This window comes from Aplidium turbinatum, chromosome 3, assembly GCF_918807975.1.
Source record: "Aplidium turbinatum chromosome 3, kaAplTurb1.1, whole genome shotgun sequence".
NCBI lineage: Eukaryota > Metazoa > Chordata > Ascidiacea > Aplousobranchia > Polyclinidae > Aplidium > Aplidium turbinatum.
The window spans coordinates 40,364,683-40,386,849 of NC_137474.1; the positions used below are offsets into that span (position 1 = coordinate 40,364,683).

At 39.0% G+C, this 22,167-nt stretch overlaps 1 protein-coding gene across 1 annotated transcript; it reads left to right on the plus strand.

Annotated features, from left to right (window-relative positions):
• Positions 1-1,369: 1,369 nt before the first annotated feature.
• LOC145766224 (dynactin subunit 4-like) lies at positions 1,370-12,955 on the plus strand. The gene is made up of 11 exons (XM_082577894.1): positions 1,370-3,985; positions 4,650-4,720; positions 5,598-5,776; positions 6,483-6,526; positions 6,879-6,986; positions 7,901-8,096; positions 9,242-9,351; positions 9,486-9,559; positions 10,149-10,308; positions 10,944-11,047; positions 11,958-12,955. The coding sequence occupies exons 1-11, from the start codon at positions 3,851-3,853 to the stop codon at positions 12,181-12,183; spliced, it is 1,407 nt and encodes a 468-aa protein (XP_082434020.1). The 5' UTR covers positions 1,370-3,850; the 3' UTR covers positions 12,184-12,955.
• The last annotated feature ends 9,212 nt before the right edge of the window (positions 12,956-22,167 follow it).

A 22,167-nucleotide genomic window follows, 5' to 3' on the forward strand; every position in this document is an offset into this window, starting at 1 on the left:
TAATTTTCTCATATCGTAAGTTTGATTTGTACAGGGCACCAGGTTGTTACAATTGGTAAGAAAACAATGTCTTTCAAATTTCAAAAAATTATTTCAACATTTACAACTTGCGCAAGGAGGTTGAAAAATTTGCAAAATCAATAAAACAAGCAACTTTACAACACGCAACCAAATAACCAGCTTTATTCAGTGCCTTTAATATGCACGCATTTCAGGCACGTTTATAGAATAACAAAGCAAATATAGCAACAGAGCAACTATTCCTCTCTAACAACCTTTACACCGTGTTTCACTCATAACCGAGATGATCAGAAGCAGTGGCGTATTTAGAAAGCTTATTAGGGGGGGGGCAATACATTGTGTCAGTCAGCAGTGTAACGGTCCAGAATCGCCAAAAATACCGTCATATGATATTTGAACGGCCCCATACTTTAAATCAAGAGCGATTCCGCGGAAGTAAGTTACTGTTCCAATCAATGAACCAACAAAAGATATCAAACACTTCAGAACATAAACAATAAGTTAGTCCTTCCAACCTCGAATACTTTTGAATATTCTCGACGATTCGCAATGACAGCCATCGCATTAAACTTAGAGTTTGCGCTTGGCAAATATGTCAATGACTGCATCATACTCGAGTACAATATCCTTGTCTAAATACATCTGAGCTAGACCATCCAAACATGGCTTTTAATTTTTTTTGGCTACGGGAAATTTTCCTCGATATTGCTCCACTACCTGCAGAACGTACTGTTTCTGCTCCTCTCCCGACTTGTCGAGATTATCTTCTTGCTGAGTATCCATTTCTAAATCACTGGATTCCAGTATGGTTAAATTAGTAGATTCGGCAACACGAACTGCTTCCGCCTCAACTCGCTCTCTCTCCTTTAATGCTCTATTTCGCACTCGCTCGTCTCTCCTGCATAGAACCATACCAACGCCAACCATGGAACCTAGGCGGCCCTCTTCTCTCTGGGCAAGAAGGAACTGGCGATCTTCTTCTATGTTGATCATTTCCAAAGCATTACTGTGTGCTATATCGAATAGGTGATCCAATGATTTCTTAAAGTCTGTCCGTTTGACTAACTCAAGCGCACTCTTACGATTGATAGATTTTTTCAGGTTTTGCCATTCCTGGTGTAATTTTTTCATCTGATTTATCACATGATTAATCACATTAATCACAAATGACTGGATTTATACCTAAAGAAATGAATGAAACTGTTTTTGTCAGACTACCAAAGAAATCCAAAGCAAAGAACTGCAGTGACTTTAGAACATTAAGTTTGATCAGTCATGTACTGAAAATTTTGTTGAGAATAATTTTATTAAGAAATCGAAAATCTATTGAGAATGAGGTTAGCATGACTCAAAGTGGATTCATAACTGGTAAAGGAACACGAGAGGGTATACTTAACTTCAGAACAATTTGTGAGAGTTACAATGCAGTAAATAAAGATGTATATGCATGTTTTATTGATTATGAGAAAGCATTTGATAGAGTTAACCATGAGAAACTGATTCATTGTTTGTCCAATATTGGTATGAATGGCAAAGACTTACGTTTTATTATCAATTTGTACTGGAATCAAAAAGCATTTGTTCGCATGGAAAAAGATTTGTCTAAAGGAATTGATATCAAGCGTGGAGTACGCCAAGGATGTGTACTTTCTCCATGTCTTTTTAATTTATATATAGAAATGATTTTTCGATCCATTGATGATATGAGAGGAGTAAAAGTTGGTGGCTTGAATATAACAAATTTACGCTACTGTTCTGTTGGCTGAATCACAAGAAGATCTTCAAGAAATATTGGACAATGTTAACTCAATTGGTAAAGAATTTAATATGAAAATTAACTCTAAAAAGACCAAATCAATGATAATCTCAAAATCACCAGACACTTCAGTACTCCAAATTATAATTGACAACGAAATTATACAAAAAGTAAAATCTTTTTCATATCTTGGTCATTTAATAACTGAAGATGGGAGGTGTGACCATGAAATTCTTAGACGGATAGAAATTGCAAGAACTACATTTGGAAAAATGAAAAATATTTTAACCAATCAACGTTTAAATTTATCAACTCGTCTCAGGATATTAAAATGCTATATTTGGTCGACCCTATTATACAATTCCGAAACTTGGACATTGGACAATGTCACAAAAAATGGAGAAACGGATCGATGCCTTCGAGCTCTGGACATACAGGCAAATGTTAAAAATTTCATGGAAACAAAAGATCACTAACGATGAAGTACTCTCCAAATTCAATTCAAGCAAAATGCTCTTACAAACAGTCAAAAGAAGAAAATTGAAGTATTTCGGACACACAATAAGGCAAAATTCATTACAAAGATCATTAATAGAAGGGAAGATAAATGGTAAAAGAAGTAAAGGCAGACCAAGAATGATTTGGACAACAAACATCACAAAATGGACAAAATTAACTTATGAATGTGCAGTACGCACAGCTCATGGTCGAGAACAATGGCGCATTGTATCCAACCCTCCATACGAGGAAGGAACAAAATGATGATGATGATGAAATGATGATGATGAATCACATGGTTTTGATGGCGTGTTGGAATTCGTGCTCGACTCCAAATAGGCAAAAGCAAAGATACTGTGTTCTTGACACTACTTTTCCAATCAAAACCTTTTTACAATGAAAATCAAACTAAACTTGAAGCACTTCTCCCCTCGATGGTAATTTTACAGCGCTGAAATGACCTGAACTGCTACCAACCAGCCAAATTTTATTTTTAGACCTTATAGCCATTGTACAACCGCAAACTGTTAGTAAACTGAAATAAATGCAACAACACAACAGACTTGACAGTGTAATTTTTGTAGTTTTACGAGGTGTTGCAATTGTGACGTAACAATGCTTTATTTGTTCTGTGAAGTGACGTAGCCTACAAGTACCGGTAATTGCTTATGTTCCGCTGCTAGATTATAGGCTAAACAACCTAAACTTTAGCTTCCTTGCGCAAGTAGTAAATGTCGACGGATTTCAACAAAAATTTGCCAAAAGGATTTTTCTACTGAAAGGAAATGAACACCACCCTGTACATTAATACTAACAATGGTTAGAATTTTGCGTATTACGCTAAAAACACCCTACTCAACAGTTTTCTTCTGATAAAATTCTGACTACAACTCTGGTCACAGTGAAACAAATTACACCGTAGAATATTTGAAGGAAGGATCACAATGTATGAGTGGTACCATTATGTTTCGTGCTCTAATGCTCATGTTAAAAGTTAGTTGGTGCAACCGTTGATGGAAAGTTTTCAATATGTTGTAGTCATGTCTTCAATCATATCTTGATGTTTAGCAAGATTGTTCCTTTTGATTTCTTTCATATTGTGATCGAAAAATATCGTTGAGTAGACATTGCAATTACCACATCTGGAAATTTTTGAGATCGCTTTGGCTGATTTTCAATGTGAATATAAAGCCTGGATTTCAATTATTACCACACGCAAGAATTTCATCAATCAATGGTTTAGCACAACTTTTAACCAGTACGGTTTTTTATTCTTTCTAAAGCGATATTCAGTTCAAAAACGTTTTCTCATACATAAACTCAATTTTTTTGCATGTTTTGTTCTGATCTTAAATGGTGGCAGTTTTGAGCATTTGCTTATAATATTGTCGTGTCATCTGTTTTCTTTGAACCTAGACACTAAACGCATTGGAGTTGCATGTCTCTATGCAAAAACTTGACTTTCTAAAAGCTACATGCTTCCCAACTACTTCTTTTCATGACTCCATGCCTTCAGTGTTTAGGTCATTTTTTATTAATAATAATTAATGTAAAGCTTTTCTCGAATACTTTGTGATGTCCAGTTTATTGCAAGTGGACCGCGTGCAATATTTAATCGACGAAAACAGCGATGAATCCGAACCTTTGTCAAGACTCTACTTCTGCATATATTGCATGGCGCTTCGGTGCGCGGACGACTTACAGTTTGAGGTACACTTTTTTAATAAGTATCTTGCTGGTTATTTATGTCCGTACTGATTCTTATTGGTTATCTTACTAGTTTTTTACGACCAACTTGAGTTGTATTTTAAATTTGATATCTTTCAATGTCAAATGAAGATCTTGCTAAATGGTGTACCCTTGCTTAGGTGTTGCTGGACGTACTCTGAAAAGGCCTCAAACTTTAACTTCAGAAGTGTAGATATGTCACCAAAAAGCAATCTTTTTCCACTGGTTAAAATTTTTTAATACAGTTGTTAGTAATTTTTAACTTGTAACTTCTACCTCTTGTAGCGCTATGCTGCATTGTGCCCTGACAGTTTAAACTTTGGTTCGAAAATCAAGAAAGCTTTTGTTCTCTACCAACCCGTGATTGTTTAAGCTCACAAAGTTTTTACGCCTACGGTTAAAGATTTTGATAATGTAGAAATCCGATCTTTGTTACCACTATCTAACAAATTACCGAGTATTTTCTCAAACCCCTTGCTCTGAGTGGGTTTTCAACCTATCTCCTCTTGGGTGTCGATGTAGCGCTCTTAACTGCTCAGCCGTTATATTGAGTCAGCAAGGTGGAATCTAGACAAGTAGTTTTTTTCCTTTAAGTAAGCATTCTAAATTACTTTGCACATAATCTTTTTCCTTAAATTCTCTTTAGATTGATTCTCACTTCTGTCCGCAAACATTGGATGGTTTACCCTCCGGAGATGCAGCAGTGAAGAAGAACAAGTATGTGCCGTTTGACTAGATGTGTCACCATGACATGCAATGCTGTGTCAAAGATTTTCAGAGCACAGCTTTTACTTTTAGGCGCATACTCGTAGGCACATGCATGATAGGGACCCTCGCCGGGCGATTTAGACTCTACTCAGAGTAAAGAGTATTTTATTAGAGAACCCCATGTAGTTTAACTGAAACCGCCACCTTGCTCAATGAGTGATTCTACAAGTCTTGGTTTGAACGTCTTGCTGGCGGCTCGTATCCAATTATTCGTAGTCCAGATCGCGCTGAAGCTTCTGCAAAATGTCGATTAATTTTCAAAAGGTTGAGTGATTCATTCCCGGTTCATTATAAAGTTTCTGCGTGATTGTTCGTGTTATGTACTCGATTACCACAGTGTCTAATGTCTATAGAATTAGACTGGAGAGAGAGTTCAGTTGATGCTTAGTATTCAAGTTGCTTATCAAATATTAGGTCCAGTGGCGTGTGCATTAATAAAATACACCCATGCTGTCGCAAGCACTGAGCAAAATGCCATTTAATCGGAATAGAATCTAGAACGCCCATGTGCCATTGTGCCTACATGTCTGAGCTTTGAAAGTCATGGGCCCAGATTTTGCTCTTTTACATTTTTTAACAACATCATTTATATTGTGAACGGTTGATTTCATATACTTCATATGTTCAATCGTTCCTTTACATACTTATCACTGGATCTGCTAAGATTTCATAAATCAAAGGTTGAGACATTAGTGTGCATTTTATTACTCCATGTATCCATATTGACACAGTAATGGCAGATCCCTACCCAGACGTCTGCAAACGTTGAATCAATGTAAAATTGACGGATTTTGCCGTCTGGGTAATTAGGCAACGTTTACTTCAGATCCGCCAACTCGTGGCAATGTCCTTTTTGTACCCACGCGCTCTCAACGAGAGCTACTAACTCAAGTGTGCCCTCTACCGACGATCCATCGAAGATGGTCAACAAGAAGTTTTATCACCAAGTCTGCACTTTCTGCAAGTGGTCGTCCAGAAGTATCGGAATGCCTGATAGAGAAACCGGTAAATATTTCTGTGCGGTGCACGTCTGTTGTACACTAACGGTTGGTTGCTTTGTCGATTTCGTTTAGCTTCAGCCTAATTGCGTTGTTTTTAACCAATTTTCTAGACAGCAAAATCCGTTATGTTAGCGAAATTCGTTGAACGTCTGCAGACGTTAGATCAATGTAAAAACGACGGATTTTACTGTCTGAGATGCTCTAACATGCAAAAAATATCCTTATCAGTTGGACTTCACCTTATAGTGTCATTTACTTTTACGAGTAATGTGTCTGCTTACGAATATATAATAAGAGATCCTTCATACTTTCTATGAAGCAATGTAGCTTCTAGTAGCTATTGTCGGCTGCATAGCCGAGTGGTGAGAGCGCTGGAACGGCAATCGAAAGGGCGCCGGTTCGACACCGCCCAAGAGCATGCGGCTGTGTCTCTGGCAGGACACTTAAAGACAAGCTTGAAGGTGGACACGAAAATTGGCTTCCTTGCTTTCCTGTCCACTTAATCTAAATCTTCAACTACCGGGTGAAAGCCTGAATAAGACGAACAAAGTAGCTATTTGTAAAAAGCAACGAACGAAATACTCTTACCGGATTCACATGCCATTCGCGGGTACATCCCTATCTGTGTTTAAGATTTTTCGGCAAAGTTGGTATTAAATGAAGTACAAGAAACGAAAAGACTTAAATTTTTTCATGCTTTTGTTATTTAGTAAGCGGAGGGTGGACAGAGATGGAGAACCCAAACCAGTCGCGGGTAAGTTCATGTGTTCAAGTTGATGTGTTCTTGCTTTATTGTTGTGATATTGACTTCACTAGATGAGACACACATACCGAGAGCTCGATCGTCGTTGCGTGATCTAGTCATTTCTTTGTTTGCAAAGCCGAGTGTTTGTACTACTGTATTGAGACTATTTTAATTTCTGAATAGAAGGACAAGGTTGTCTTTATATTGTATAATACAAAAAATACTACAAATAGCACTAAAATACTACATTTCCAGACATGCTAGCCGCCAAATCTTTTTTTTTTCAAATCTGACTTAAATTTCACATTCTGTTGTTGGACACTTTAAAAAGTCTTTGTCAAACCTCCTATTTTGTATAAAGATCCAGAACTTGTTGGAGTATTACAAGTGCATGTCCTTGAAAGAGATGGCTGAGATAGATCAGAAAAAATCAACAAAAAAGCGAGGCTACTTCACTCTTGCTATGCAGGTACCCTTGCTGACATTTTGTACCATGATTGTTGATATACAATTAGCTGATTGATGTGTGATGTCATACATTTCGTCAGTCATTCCGCAACACTAGAAGAGTAATTTTTTTTCACACCTTATTGTTGTCTCGTCTGAACCATTTTAGAAACATTTCAACTGCGCAATTTTGAGCAATTAAATTAATTTATATTTAGTAATTTAAATTAATTGTAGTACTTAAATATTGGTGTTAGTGTTTGGGGGCAGCTGAATTTGGTAACCTTTTGGTCTTTTTCTGCCATCTTTGTGCGAACTATTTGCCATTAATGTGTGTGAAATTTTTTTCTGCAACAAAAGAACTGAACTGAATTGAACTAAAGAAGTGAGAAAAACTAACTGTAAAAGGTGATCAGGTACTATGACACTTCCTCAAATGGGCTTGTCGGCAGTCGGCTTGTCGGCAGCCGTGGCCGAGTGGTTAGCGCGTTGGGCTCGCAGTCGAGAGCCTGCATGTTCGACTCCAGCCACCCGCACTTGCTGTTGTTTCTCTGGGCAAGAAACTTAACGATAATTGCCTCTACCTAGTGATCGATTTCGAGTAATGGGTAGTACCAAATTTAAGTCATAAGTAAAGTAGACAACCGGAAAACAGACATTGCCGTCGGCTGCAGCGTGGGTCAGGTGTATGTCGGAAGGCGTACACCGATGCATAGCGCTCAAGTCCGCTTTCCCGCAATGCAGGATAAAGATAAACAAACAATGGGCGATCTACCTAACACAGAAAGCAATCTGTGTTAGTGTTTAATGATTGCTTTCTGTGTTAGGTAGATCGCCCATTTGAGGAAGTGTCATAGTACCTGATCACATTTTACAGTTAGTTTTTCTCACTTTTGATCTTTTCTTTTCTTGAACTAAAGAAGCTCATACTTTTAGTTGCAACAAAAATACGGCGGACCTCGCTCGTCTCGAAGTAAGAAGATATCTCCGTCATTGGCCTCGAGTTTGTCCGGGCTCCGACTGAAGGACACGATAAAGGAAGTGACGATTGAGCCATCGCAAACCCTGAGCTTGGACGAGGTCGAGAGATTGCCAGAGGACGTCTACACTAAACCAGTTGAATTCACTAAAAGTAAGTGATCAGATTAAACACTCCTGAATGCGCCAGTCAAGAATTTGTAGCGATACTCGCTGAAGACATCTACGTTTATACTCCATCAAACGGAATGTAATATCTTCCACAGACTATCTGAATGCCACTCACACAATACGCGCCAATCATCCAGCAGTAACTATTTTGTTTCAAGGGTGCGTACTGAATTAGGTAAAAGGCAGATGTTAATAAGGGGTCCTAAAGTGTGGCATGAGGTCCAAGGTGATCTCAAAGGTCTTTCTCCAACTTCTTTTAAAAGAAACTTTAAACACTACCTTCTTGATTTAAACGCCACTGTTGAATAATAACTGTTTTGTCTATATAATTACATTATTCTATTCTATTTGCTCATCTCTTTGGTATATATATGTTGCTTTTTATCTTTTTTACTGATTAAAATTGTCGATTGATATCTCTTAAACTCCACTCACAATTAATTCATTCAGTAGCACGGTAAACCTGCTTAGTTTGTTTGCTTTTTTTTCTCTCTTTTGCATAATGAAAACATGTGTATCTGTATCACCAAATGCTTGATTTTCTTTTTTTGTATGTGTGTTTGTGTATTTACTGTATATATGTTATTTAGGCCTACATCACCAAGCTTGAGGTGGCTGCTGACTAGATGACCGTTTGGTCTTTTCGCAGTCTCCTCGTCATATGACACACAACCGATTATTATTGTATACTTTGTATTCTTTTCATGTTTGTGTTTGTGACAAATAAATGAACTGAACTGAACATCAGGCTAAATCTATCCTTTTTCTATTGCAAACGTTGAATCAATGTAAAAATGCTAAAAAATTGCTACCATCGATGTGCTGGTGTATCACATGTTGAACTTAGTACTTTTTTCGTCCTCGTTAAAGCTTCCGTGGCCGAGGGTTTATTTTTTACTGCCGTACCGATGCCCGGTGTTGCCACCAGGGTGCCATTCTTTTGCTTTCATCATTCAAGCATGCAGACCTCCTGCTCCATTCGGTGGTCGAAGGATTGTACAATCGTATCGTTGATAACATGATCTGTAGTCTATTCCTCAGCACCAAACTCAAAGGAAGAAGAGTGCTTGTTTGGCCCATGCGTCGCGGGTGCATGAAACGAAATTTTTAACATAATCACATTTCTAGTTTCGTCAATTGGCCAACGCCTCGACCAACCTGGCTACCAGACAGACACAGTGGCATCATTCTGGCCTCGCAGGTCTACAATGTTCATCAAGAGGTCTCTCCGATGCACGGTAAGGACATTGAACTGCAAGATGCTAGAGGGTGAGGTTAATTTTAACTTTGGCCCTGATTTTAAGATACAACAGTACATTTTAAGACCCTTAGAAAAAATTTAACTTGACCCTGTCTTTTTGTTTCTTTCAAGAGCTGTGACCATAACATCATCAAGCCCGAATACAATTCCTCATCTATCAAATTCAAGATTAATTTAATGGCCGTGTAAGTTGAACCTTTGTTGATGTTGTTAAAACTTTTCTTTTTTACTTTTTAGATCTATAATTTTCCTCAGCGATTTTCTGATGTAAGGGGGCTGGGCTCGTAGTTTTTTATTTTCTACAGCAGTGGTTGTTAAACTTGGGGGGGCGTGAATATTCATATCTTAAACGAGAAGAGGGTGGCACAAGTTTTAGAAGTGACGGCAAGGGGGGCGCAGCCCAAAAAGTTTAAGAACCCCTGTCCTACAGTACTTTGAATGATCATAGCCTTAGTTCCGGTGTAATGCCAATGCCTTCATTTTTTTAGAAAGCACTTCTGAAGCGTGCTGACTCGTCCGACAAATTGGAAGACGTTGAATTAATGTAGAACAAGGTTGAATAATGTACTTGGCTGCGCCTCTACAAAGCTGCGCTGGCATTGTCTGCTTTGTAAAGTACCGTATATCTACGATGCATGTACATTGTTCATGCATTATATTTACGATGCACGTATATCTACGATGTTACTACTCTCTATTAGAACACAACTATGTACTTCCTGGGTACATCTGCTACCTTTCCCACCTAAATTCATCTCACTTTGCTTCATCCAGAGAGCACATACCAGAAGTTCGTATCCATAAGGCTGTTCCGTTCGAGCCCGGGCGTCACACACGCGTCATTTTGTCGTTCATAAACAGAACGGAACGCGTCATTCACATCAACCTGCTTCCTCATGGGGAAAAGAACAAAAAGAAACGTAGCAACGCTCAGGTAACGACTACGTCATAATGAAGTCTGCTGTTCAAGCAACTCAAGCGATATTTTAAACTGGCTGCAGTGATCCTAAAAAAGAAACCACTCAGCTGCCCAGTAGTGTTTGCACATCAGCTGCCCAGTAGTGTTTGCACATGTAGAGAGACCCATAAGTAGGTGTGCAGTTTATATGCTTGAAGTTAATTGCTAAGTACAACCAGTATAAAACATTCTCTACTGTATAACCGGGCTTCTTTTAAGGGGAAATAGGGGGAAAATTGCCCTCCCCCCCACTTTTTAGTAATTTTTTCACTTTAAGTCAAGTAATATCAATAACAGTCTCTGTAATTTTTACAAAAAAGATAAGTAGCCTGCTTTGTCTTTTAAAATTGTTAGAATCTCCTCTTAGAATTAGGCATTAGTTCAGCATTATTCCTTTGCGGCGGTTAAAACTCTTTTGACATGATAGGCGTGATTATCGGACCAATGAAAAATATTGTGTTAAATGTTCGGCCACCCTTTTTCTATAACTTGCAAATTGCAATCCATTTGCTGTAATCCTCATCCTAAGCGTCAAATGTCCCTGCGATTTCAACAATAAATCGAAATCTTTTCTCGAAAGTTTAGTCTGCTACAAATGACGTCACATGCAGGTAGAACTGCCTCAAACCGGTATTGTAGTTGCAAACTATGACGAGACTGCAGAGTTTGGATCGGTGATGGGAAGTGCAGATGAAGTTGGGACAGATGATCCAAGGTAAGTTGAGTAGATGAGTGATAATTATTTATTTAACTTCCACGTGATCGTGACTAAAAATTTGTAAATGCAAGTATGCAACTGCACCATGATACAAAAGGTTTGGGAAATTTTTACTGAACAAAATAATAAAAATAATCGTGTTTTTATTTGCGCCCATTGCGATATCATACAGTACACTGCAATCACAGATGCGTTACAACAGGCGACAGGAAGCAGCGAAGTGACATATAGTCTTCGAGTCAGCTGCTCCCCTTATTTTGGCTTGCCATTAAGTGTCTTTACCGAGACACAGGCACAGCCGCGTGCTCTGGAGCGGTGTCGAACCCACGTCCTTTCGAACGTCGCGCAGACGTTCAGCAAGTAGCAGCAAAGGCACTATTAATCAAGAAGTTAACGCGAGAAACTCCTGGATTAGATAAACAGCATAAAAGTTAAAAGTAATTCCCGACGTTGCAAATGTCTGTCATTTTTCATTTGATAATTCAATTTTTGTTTTCGTTTGTGAGCCATGGAGCTAAAATTGCCCAAACCCAGAATTGGCAGACATAACGTAAAAGTAGAACAACGTCGGTTTCAAATTGTTTTAATATTGCTAAGGTGTTTGATTTCAGCAACTTACTTGACAGATTTATTTTTGAACTGCAGTAATCTTATACAAAATTTTATAAAAACCAATTACTATTTTTTTAATTTAAAGGAACGTAATCCTCCGCCCAACCAAGTGGTTCAAACTAAGTTTTGACTTGATGGAGTAATTTCATAAAAGATTTTTGTATCGACACCAAAACACTAAATACAGAAAAGTTCCAGCGTTTCATTGGTTTTGAAGTGCTTGACAACATTTTAAAACCGTTTGTTGCGATGTATCGAAAAAAAGTATCTCAATTCCAGTTTCTAAACTTTTCAGTGTGGTCGCATTTCGTTCTGCAAACAAACTTGGCTTCTACATCCACTGCACGCCTGACAAAGGTCTCTCTCCAAATGATGACGTATGGATCACGTTTTCTTTCAAGCATGACGGCTGCGAAACAAAACCCAACTCCCAGATATTGAAAGGAGCTGAAGCAGGGAAGCGTGAGGTACGGTGGTTGACACACACTGTTTATGTTAACCTTGGAAAAATAACTGCTTGAGCCGAAGCCACCAAGTGAAATCGATTGCTTGGTGCTGTAGTTGATTGTGCTGTTGTTGTTGTTGTGATAGTTTATCATGGAACTCCTGTCGATCTTACGTAGCTGAAAATCGAAGTAAGATTTTCATAATACAGTACATTGATTTTCGATCAATTTGCAATTTTTCTGCTACCGGTTTTTCTAAAATACAGCCCCCCCCCCCCCCGCTTGATTTTTTGTGATGTATTTATAGTGGTACAACTTTTGTTATGGCTGATAATGACGAACTTTTCTTCGATTGATTTTTGTTCCATCATTACAACTCTCAAGACAGCAAAATTCTTTTACATTGATTCAACGTGTGCGGACATTAAATCAATGTAAAAATGACAGATTTTGTCTGGGTAGTCTGGGTCGCATTCACAAGAGCCTTCCATCCAGTAAATCTGATTCTTTTTCATCGATTAAACGTCCGCAGACGTTGACTCAATGTAAAACTGTCTGATTTCTATCTCTGGTGTGTACTTGTGCGATGTATTTGGAACCGCAGCATTAGCAATCCATACATGTTGGAAATCAATTGATCCACATCCGTAAACGTTGAACCAACGTAAAAGCAATGATTTTCCGTAAAATAATGATCCACTCTGTACCAGTACCTTGCATGTTTGCAGAGTTTGGACCACGCATACTTTATGACCGCTTGTTTTGCTGTTATCAGACATTATTTTGAACTGATGTTGTGCTGCTTATGCATGTTGTCTGCCTTAGGCAATTAATAAACAAAGTACAAACCTCCAAGTGTATTTTTGTAAGTCAGCCAACTAATTAAATAAATTTATTGTTGACCCAGCGGATAAATAACGCCAAGATCATGCAACGCGGGTTCAATTCTCGAGGTGTGCGCTTGAGCAATGCAGTTCAAGGACAGATCTCCATTTAGACTTTAGAGGCACCTTTTGACACAATTTGCTGACAACAACTTCAGTCACCTACTTTGCGTTAATAGTTTTTCAGTCCGCAAAATTGCCATATTTTTACTATTTCAACGTCTGGCAACGTTGTTACTTGTTTAAAATAATAAAAAATTCCAACTTTTGCTGCATGAATCCATGCCAAACTGACATAATTTAGCTTAAAAATTTTTTTTTCACTATCTAAAGATTCCCTCCAATTGACATTTGATTTTTACATCCAATCATTAAATGTCACATCCGCTTTCAACAGAACTTGCTTGGTCACTCCAACATTGTAATTTGTCGACGTCACAAAGTTGTTGATTACTTGCCCAAGTCATGAAATGTTACGTCAGCCAACTGTGACGTTTGTGTAGCTAGATACGTTGAAATTTACTGCTTGTCATGTCAGAAGAAAGCACAGTTCATCGCTGAAGGCCATCTCAATGACCAAGCGCTTGTTGAAAACAAAACAGCTTCTGTGGAGCTCGAAAGTTTTACAGAAAAGAAATCATATTAAAGAACGCGATTGAATTTAGCCTATGTAGCAGTTTTTAAGACGAATTTTAGGTTTGATAGCCTAGCCTACCAGTGAAGAATTTTGTTTGCATTGAATAGAATTTGTCTCGAATACTCAAATTATTTGTGGTATCCAGGATAAAGAAGGGAAGGGAAAAATCTTATTTTGTCTGTTGTGAGAATGGTAGGCTGCGGTAGACTATTAACGTGATAACCCAATAACGAAACAAGCAGTAGCTCAACTGTAGAACATCACAAAACAGTAGAGCTTTCAATCAAGATTTAATTTATTACACTTTGGAGTCGACCAGGGTTGCTGGAACATCTTGAATTTTTTTTCCCGATTTATCTTTTTTGTAGCCTATAAAGATACAGTCAGTGGCGTACGCAGGGGGGGGGGGCCATTGGGCCATGCCCCCCCCCCCCCCCCTTAAAAATGTTTTATTAGTTAACAACGTAGATTAAGGCATTTAATATGTTTTGCATTGCTTTGTCAAAGCAATTACTGTAACAATGTTGTTTTATAGACTAAGCCAATACGAAATACATGGCCCTATCCACCTACCCCACCCCAGGTATGCCAATGTAGCATAGTGTTCTGTAAGCCTATTATAGTGATTAGTGAGAGAGAAATGGATAAAGTCTAAACTAAAACCATACTGGGATATCATGAAGACGTCTGGGATATCAATGGCCAGTAGCATAGCCAGGGGGGGGGGGTTGGGCCTTGGGGGTTACAACCCCACCTTGGCACGCGTGTGACGTCACGATATTGAGAATGATGCTTTCAGTCTCTTTATGCTTGGGAATGATGGTTTCAGTCTAAAAAAAACTTGCCTAATTTTAAACAAAATTGCATTAAAAGAGCGAGTTTTGCCAATACCAAACATCTCAGCCAGGAATTAACAACAAGAAAACATAGAGACTTAGCTTTATTTTCGAAAAATGCCGAAGAAAACATGATCTTATCCTTTTGCTATGCCACCTGACAGCACCATTTTACAGGAATATTCATACCCACATTTTTGTTGAAAATGCTCTCAGAATGCGCCAAATTCAAAGTAATTTTTCAAAATTTTCTGGGGGTGGCCCCCCAGACCCCCCGCCGCTGGGTGTCGTCTTAAGCGAAAACGCCGTCGGGCTTCGCCCGCCGGTCGTCAAAACTCCCCCTTGAGAAAATCCTGCGTACGCCACTGGATACAGTACTTGTTCTGTAAAACGTCTGATACTTTTCTGCCATATGTGAAATAGAGGGCGATATTCAGGAACAGGGAAATCCGACAAACCACACGGGTTTTTGGCTAATCAGCTGCCAGTACAACAGGCTGTTAAATCTCTTCGTATGGTATCTCATTGTAGGGCAGGCAATATGTCATGCTTTTAAAAGGCTAACTCATATCGGCCGTTACCAGCCCTTTTCAAAAAAATCGAGGGGTAGCTTCCAGCCAAAACGTGGACACTTGGTGGAAAGCATTTAAATCCTTTTTGCTGGTTGGTTTCAAAGAAACGATATGGACAATGACGTAGCCTATACACCTGAAAAAGGTTCTCAACAGATAAAATGACCATCTGCGCTATTCGGCAAGTGGGTTAAAAAAAGACTAGCCTAATTTTTGAAATTACACTTCCAGCTGTATGGTCACGAAGATAAAGCAAATGGTAGGCTGAGTTGAAAGAGTTTTATAATCGTGTCATTCCTGATTTATCCTGCCAAAATAGACCTTATTTGCGCCATGAATCTTGGGAACAACCGAACAAACCAACTTTTTGAGCATCGTCCCAAACCAAAGACTGAGTTTTTAGTAGGTAAAAGATTAACAAACTTTTCTCTTGCCCTTATTTTAACAAATATATTACCAATAAACATCAAAGGATGCACAACCACGCCCATACATTCATGCAAAAATCAAGATTTTTACAGTTTTTGTTAATTAGTAGGCTATAGGCTACACAGCAAGCCTAGGCAACGGCACTCGAAAGGGCACCGGTTCGACCCCGTTTATGAGTAGGCTATGCGGCTGTGTCTTTGGCAAGACACTTAATGGCATGTCTAAAGGTTGACACAAAGATTGGATTTTTTGCCTTCCTGTCTACTTCATCCAAATCTTAAACCACTGGATACGACAAAACAAAATTTTACAAAGAAAAACTGCAGACAAAGTGAACTTTTAAAAAATTTGTTTTTGCCCAACCAGGAAAACCACTGACATTGGTGGTGTGAGAAAAAAAACAGCCTTCCACTGAAGTTTTACACAAAAGCAATATTTGGCAAAGAAATCTAAAAATCTACGCCTCCTTTTTGATTGGTTGCCTTGGTAGGCGGATCCACGATCATGCAATGATAGATCGAAAAATATGCTGTCGATTGGACGATTTGCAAACTTCAGCTGCAATTTGCAACCTTCAGCTGCATTTAAAATAAAAGTTAAGGACTCTTTGTCTATTTTTACTACAACTTGTTCGAAGACCGATAACTCTGTAAAAATTTCCTCATCATGGCTAATTTTAGAACAAAATCTGTTAGTTTACGACTTTACGACATTCCAGTGTAGGCCTAGTTGATTCGTCATGGGAACCTTTATTCTCTTTCTAAAAAGTTTCTTTGGAAGCTTCGTCCTGGCAGTTTCAGTGAGTTTGACAGAGTGAAGTTCCCGATTTTTGAAGTGTTGTTGTCTGTGTAACCGCTGAGTGCAACCGTTGCTCAAGTGCACACCAGGAGAATCGAACCAGCTCCGATTTGTTGAGCTTTCTTCATGTTTTGATACAGCTTGTCGCTGGCGCGGATCTAAGAGTTTTATTCGGGAGGGGGGCAGAAAATTTGAAAATCAATTAAAAAGATAAAACATTAAACTTTTTATCAATTGTTTAAAACCCAGTAGGCTATGCAGTGCCCATTGACCATAACCAATTGAATATTTGTATGTTTGCAGGCATAGGCCTATACGGTATGGTAATTGATTGAAATTTTAATGAAGACTAAAAACTATAAAACAGCCATTCAAGGTTTCAGATTGTTTCAACTGACGTCATTTGGTTCAGCGTTGGTGTCAGGGGCGGATCCAGGTATTAACGTTAGGGGAGGCGATGTCATTGACATTCAGGAAAGTGATCATCCCGGCACAAACAAAGACGGGGGGTCTCCCCTAGAAAATTTAGGTTGAATTTGGTGCGTTCTGAGAGCATTTCGAACACAAATTATGAGAAGTTCTATAACTTAAAAAATCTTCAACAATGCTGTTGTTTAACAAAGGGAGGGATGAAGAGCTGATGTGCCCTTGCCATGTCAAGTTGAAATCTGAACAACCTAGCCGTATTTATAGAGACTGAAGGTTTCAATCTTGATTGTTTCACAGCAATTTAAAAAGTGACCACGGAAAGATAATAACAGCTAATGCTGTCTACGCAATGTCACAGCATAATATTGATACCGTACAGACATTGAGGTTGTTATAGACTTACTGAATAACTTCGAGGTTTTGTTCCTCTGAAAAGTTTTGAATTGTTTTGAACAAAAGGTCAGAACACTGAGCCAGGTCAGAACACTGGGTCATGCTCCACTCCCCGTAGAATCGCCACTATAGGCTAGCTTTCGATTGTAAATTTTTATTTTGGACCAGCGAAACACTGCAATTTGTACAAATAGAATGACAGTTAAACATAGTTAAATGACGACCAAAGGATATAGTCCTCCTTAAAACGTGTCATGCACAGTCGCTGCACCAGACAAAGAAAGAAACTAACAATAACAGAAACAACTATTTCTGTGGACTTCACAAATAAAACGAAAATAAAAAAGCTACTTTGCCGGTACGGGTAATAGGCTACTAGGACAGGTGTCGTACCTTTGACTACAACACAAAGTCAAGTTTGCGGTTTCTACTGTTGGCAAATCGATTTATCACGGAGTCTGTGTCAATTAAAATGTCCCGATGCTGGTATAGTAAGGCCAATCCATTTAGTCTTTCCTCGCCGATGTTGTTCCTCAGCCAGGTTTTCAACGACCGAAGAGATGAAAAGCTTCTTTCGGCTGATGCTATACGCTGACTGGCTGGGTTAATAGTATTTTTTAGAAGAGAGTGTACGATTGTGTACACATCTTCATCTCACTGTTGTAAAGCTTCTTCCGCAGTCATCGGTAAGACTGCAGCAGTCGCCGGAACAGTTATATTTGCCCACTTCTCCTTCCATAAGTGGATCTCTGAACATAGAGCTGATTCCACACTAAATATATGACGTAACAAGCCGTTGTAGGCATTGCAAATGACTTTTGTCAATGCTATCGGGTCACACTTGAGCAATTTCGTGGTGGCAATGATGTTAGGTGACAAGATGCTAAAGTTTCATTGAAAAAAATTGAACTTCGCTGTTTTTAGATGCAATTTCAAAGATAGAATTGGAATGGTTTAGTTTAACGTCTGACCGCTAAAGTTGCCAATAACCTGCTCTGTCAACCAACTTATCTAGGCTAAGGGATATATCGCTATGCTCTACTACAGTGCCGGCAAAAAGTTTAGAAACTTTTTAAATTTTAGTAATTTTGTTCTGTAATTAGACGCTGTGACGAAATAATAACCTTACACTATATTATTATAGCCTACCCTAGCCTAACCTAATCTTTGAACATGGCGAAAGACTTACTCAGCATTGCTTTCGATAAGTTGTAGGCTATTCCAAATCGTATAGGCTAACTTATAAATGAAGAATAAAGCTACTTTCCCAGGTTCCTCTGGATCCGCCCCTGGTTGGTGTGGTGTTTGAATGTTTATCCTCGGACTGACAAAGCCTTGATATGTTATTCCTGGTAGTTTCGCATACTTGTAGAGGCTCTTGACGCAGGGCCGGTTACCGAGATTGACAGAGTGAAGTTTTACGATTGTTGAAGTGTTGTTGCCGGGGAATTATTCCATTCACTAGGTGCCGCCATGGGCGCCGATCGCTCTCTAAGATTGGTGGGGACATTTACTAGGAAAGGTAGGAAGGGGCGACGAGCGAAGCGAGCTAAAAAGGTCAGAGGTCTGTTGTGATAAACAAACAACTACAGTAGATACAAGTCTAATGCGATGTAGGCTATATATATTTTAATTGTCAGCATTGGACAGCAGTCGGCCAAGCACTGCAACTCGGCAACGAGTCTTCGGCAAATTAAAAACGAAGTCCTTGCACTCCTTGGAGAGGTCATGGAGGTTGATCGAATTCAAAACTTTGTTGTACACATGCCAGACCTTTGCATGATTTGGTCGTTTCTGTGTCATGGTAGATCGCAACCAAGTTTAGAGACGTCGCAAAGTTGAAAATGACCGTTCAGCTGAACACGAGCTGGCTGGTGAAATGAGCAAAAGTCACACAAAAAGTTCCACTTACGGAAACGTTTTCCGAACAGCGGATGGTATCTTTTTGATTATCTTTCGAAAATTTTGTGCAAGGGACTCTGTGTGAGAGAACTCAGGATAATCGTCTACCACATGTGATTGTAACTTTCCACTAAAGAGTGATTCTTGTAGAATTTTTTATACCGTAGTGCTCAAAATCGGTCGACTTGAAATAGTCAGCAAAATTTTGCTGCGCGCTGTCAATGATTGCAAAATACTTTGACCGATATTTCGTCCGTGGTGTTTGAAGTTGAGGAGGTTGACCAATGACCATGGCCATGTTCATACTGAATACGATTTGGGATCTTTTTGGGACGTGACAATTCTTTAAAAAATTGGCACGGTAAGAGTTTTTCTTTAATTGAAAAATAAAGCATAAAAGCTGCCTGCCAGCTTTCCAACTGCTGATTTGGCCTACAATTTATTGCATTATTGGATTTATTGCATTTGCATTATTGCACAATATATTGCATTATTGCATTACAATTTATATACAATTTTTTGCAATGCAACTAAAAAAACTCCTTTTTTCTCACACAAAAGTAACACAAGCTCAGGGCCTCTGAGAGAAATTTTCACTAGGGGTACGAAGAGTCATTCCGGGCCCCCTCTCACTCCGGGCCCCCTTTGTCTTGGGCAAAAAGTGTGATGTTTGCTTAGGCGTATTGCACATCACACAACATTTTACTGCAGAATTGGACATTTGTGCGCAATAATAGTATCAGGCTGCAACAAAACTATTATTTTGTGTCGTGCATAACTGCATGTCATGTGATCTGACCCTCGCCAATTTCTGTATCCTGCATTGACTTTGTGTGTCAGTTATTGATGGTGCTCTACTGCTGTTGAAAGGTGTCGCTAATTGTACATCTTTAATGTAAAATTTTTAATTTCATTGTTTTATTTCTCTTAGGTGTAGCTTATAATTATTTCTGAAGAGGACTGTCATGTCGAAAACGTTGGATTTAGGCTAGTAGTTTTTTATGTTTTTTTTTTGTTTCTGTAATGTTAAATCCATTAACGTTACTGAGTGTTATATGTATCTGGTACAAAGCCAAGCTCTCTACCAAGGCTCAAACATAATAACTTGTTAAAACATAATCAAGCTAATCATCTGACCAATCCTAACCTTTCTTCATTAACTTTTGCATTCACCACATGCTCAGTACTAGCAGAGGTGAACGAGAGAAGTCACTTTTTTTTACTTCGGCTCCGGTCATGCTCCGAAAGTATTCTCCGGCTCCTGCTCTAACTCCGAAATTCATTTTGAAGTGAAATAAGCGTAAAACTACCTCTGTCCAATAGTTTTTAAAAAACACAAAAAAACGAAAACACCCGGGCTTTTTGCCTGGGTTTTCTCAAACCTGCTTTTGCTACACTATGCCCCTCCCCCCCAGGGCAGGAGAATAACTAACTCTTATGATTTAATTTAGGGTGCTTTTAGCAGAACATTTGCGCACGTAAAGCATTAAATTACCCACTTTTGGCCCCTAATTTCCTCGAAAGGTATATACTCGATTACCTTTCTGGGCCCTTTTGCTGGATTACGGGCCCCCAGGACTAAAGAATAACAACTTTTATGCTTGAAATCAGTCGTTTAAGATGGTTTTAACTAAACATTTTTGCGCGTAAACTATAAAACCACAATTTCGGGCCCCCCAGCAAACACAGGCCTGGGCCCTCAAGGGTACGCCGTACCCTCCGTACCCCCCTCTCATAGGCCCTGCACAAGCTAAGCCTACTGCACCACATGCTTGTACGACTCTTTGTAAGTAATTCTAACACTCTGCACTGTCTGGCTTTGGCGTAACCAAAACAAATACAATTTGCGAGTTCCACCTTAGTTTTTCCGCCTAATAGCCTAAAACATTTATACCGTACTACGGTTGAGGTTTGCTCGCATAAAACAAAAATGTTGTCCCCTCCTTATAATAGATTTTATACGTCTGACTGGTAAAGTTGTGACATTCGGTTAATATTTTCCCTTTTACATTACAAAAATAATGTAAAAAGATGGTGGGGACATATAAAAAGATGGTGGGGACATGTCCCTGCTGAATGGAGAACAGTCCTGAAATGCGTTGCTCAAGCGCATACCGAGAGTCGAACTAGCGCCGCGTGATCTTGAGGCGGGCGCGTAACCACTGAGCTAACGAAGCGTTGGTTTCAGCTGAGTCAGCTCCAACAAATGTTGCCATTAAAATGTATTTGAAGTTGTTTGAAAGAAAATGACGGAGTCTGATCGATGGATAATTTCAACCATAGTAATAACAAAAAATGTTCCCCCTCGGGATAAGTTAATCCGCCGTGGGACTAACATCAGCTGTTTAGAAGCATATCAAACCATTTGATGCGGAAACATACAATTTCAACAATTCCTCACAAAATTTCGGGGGGGCGGGCCCCCTGGGCCCCCATAATTCCGTGCCTGGCTTGTCGTAACCAAACCATCAAGTTAACAATTCGAATTCCTGACGTTGAATTTCTGCAAGCCTAACAATGGCAAATTTCGTGGTTAAGCACAATCAAAAAATCATTCCTTCTCAGATCTTCCGATTAGTTGGGTACCGTTTTCAAACTTACTGAATAAGTGAACTTGAACTAGAAATATAAAGAAACTGTGGTTAAAATTGAGAATTTTTTTAAATTTTTAACACTTTCATTTTTTGAATCTGCCCAAAACTTTTCGAGTTGAATTCACAGCCCTGTTCATGGGCAGAAACAAAGGTAGCCAATTTACTCTGGTCGCTTGGGGGAGCTATTTTTATGGTTGAATGATCAGCAAATGACGTCTTGTTCATAAGCATATAAAAGCTTGAGATAACATGAAGTTTCCTTCCAGTCGCACATGGCCTGCTTGCTGTTAGTTGGATGGCGGTGTATTGTAAAGGATATGCAAGCCTCTATTTTGACTAAATAAGTGAAGTAAGATCAAACTAGTGATTTTGTCACCAAAACACGTTGGGAATTAATTGCATGTATTTCTCAGTTAGAAGTTTTCGCATTTTTTATGACTAATTGTGCCTATAAAGAATAGCCTAATTATTGTAGCCTGAGTCTCTCTGACCTTCTAGGTCTTATAAATACAGCAACGACTTAGCAGCAAACAGTGAAAACACTCTCCACAAAGAGGATTCCTATTTTGTATTTTATCCAGGTAT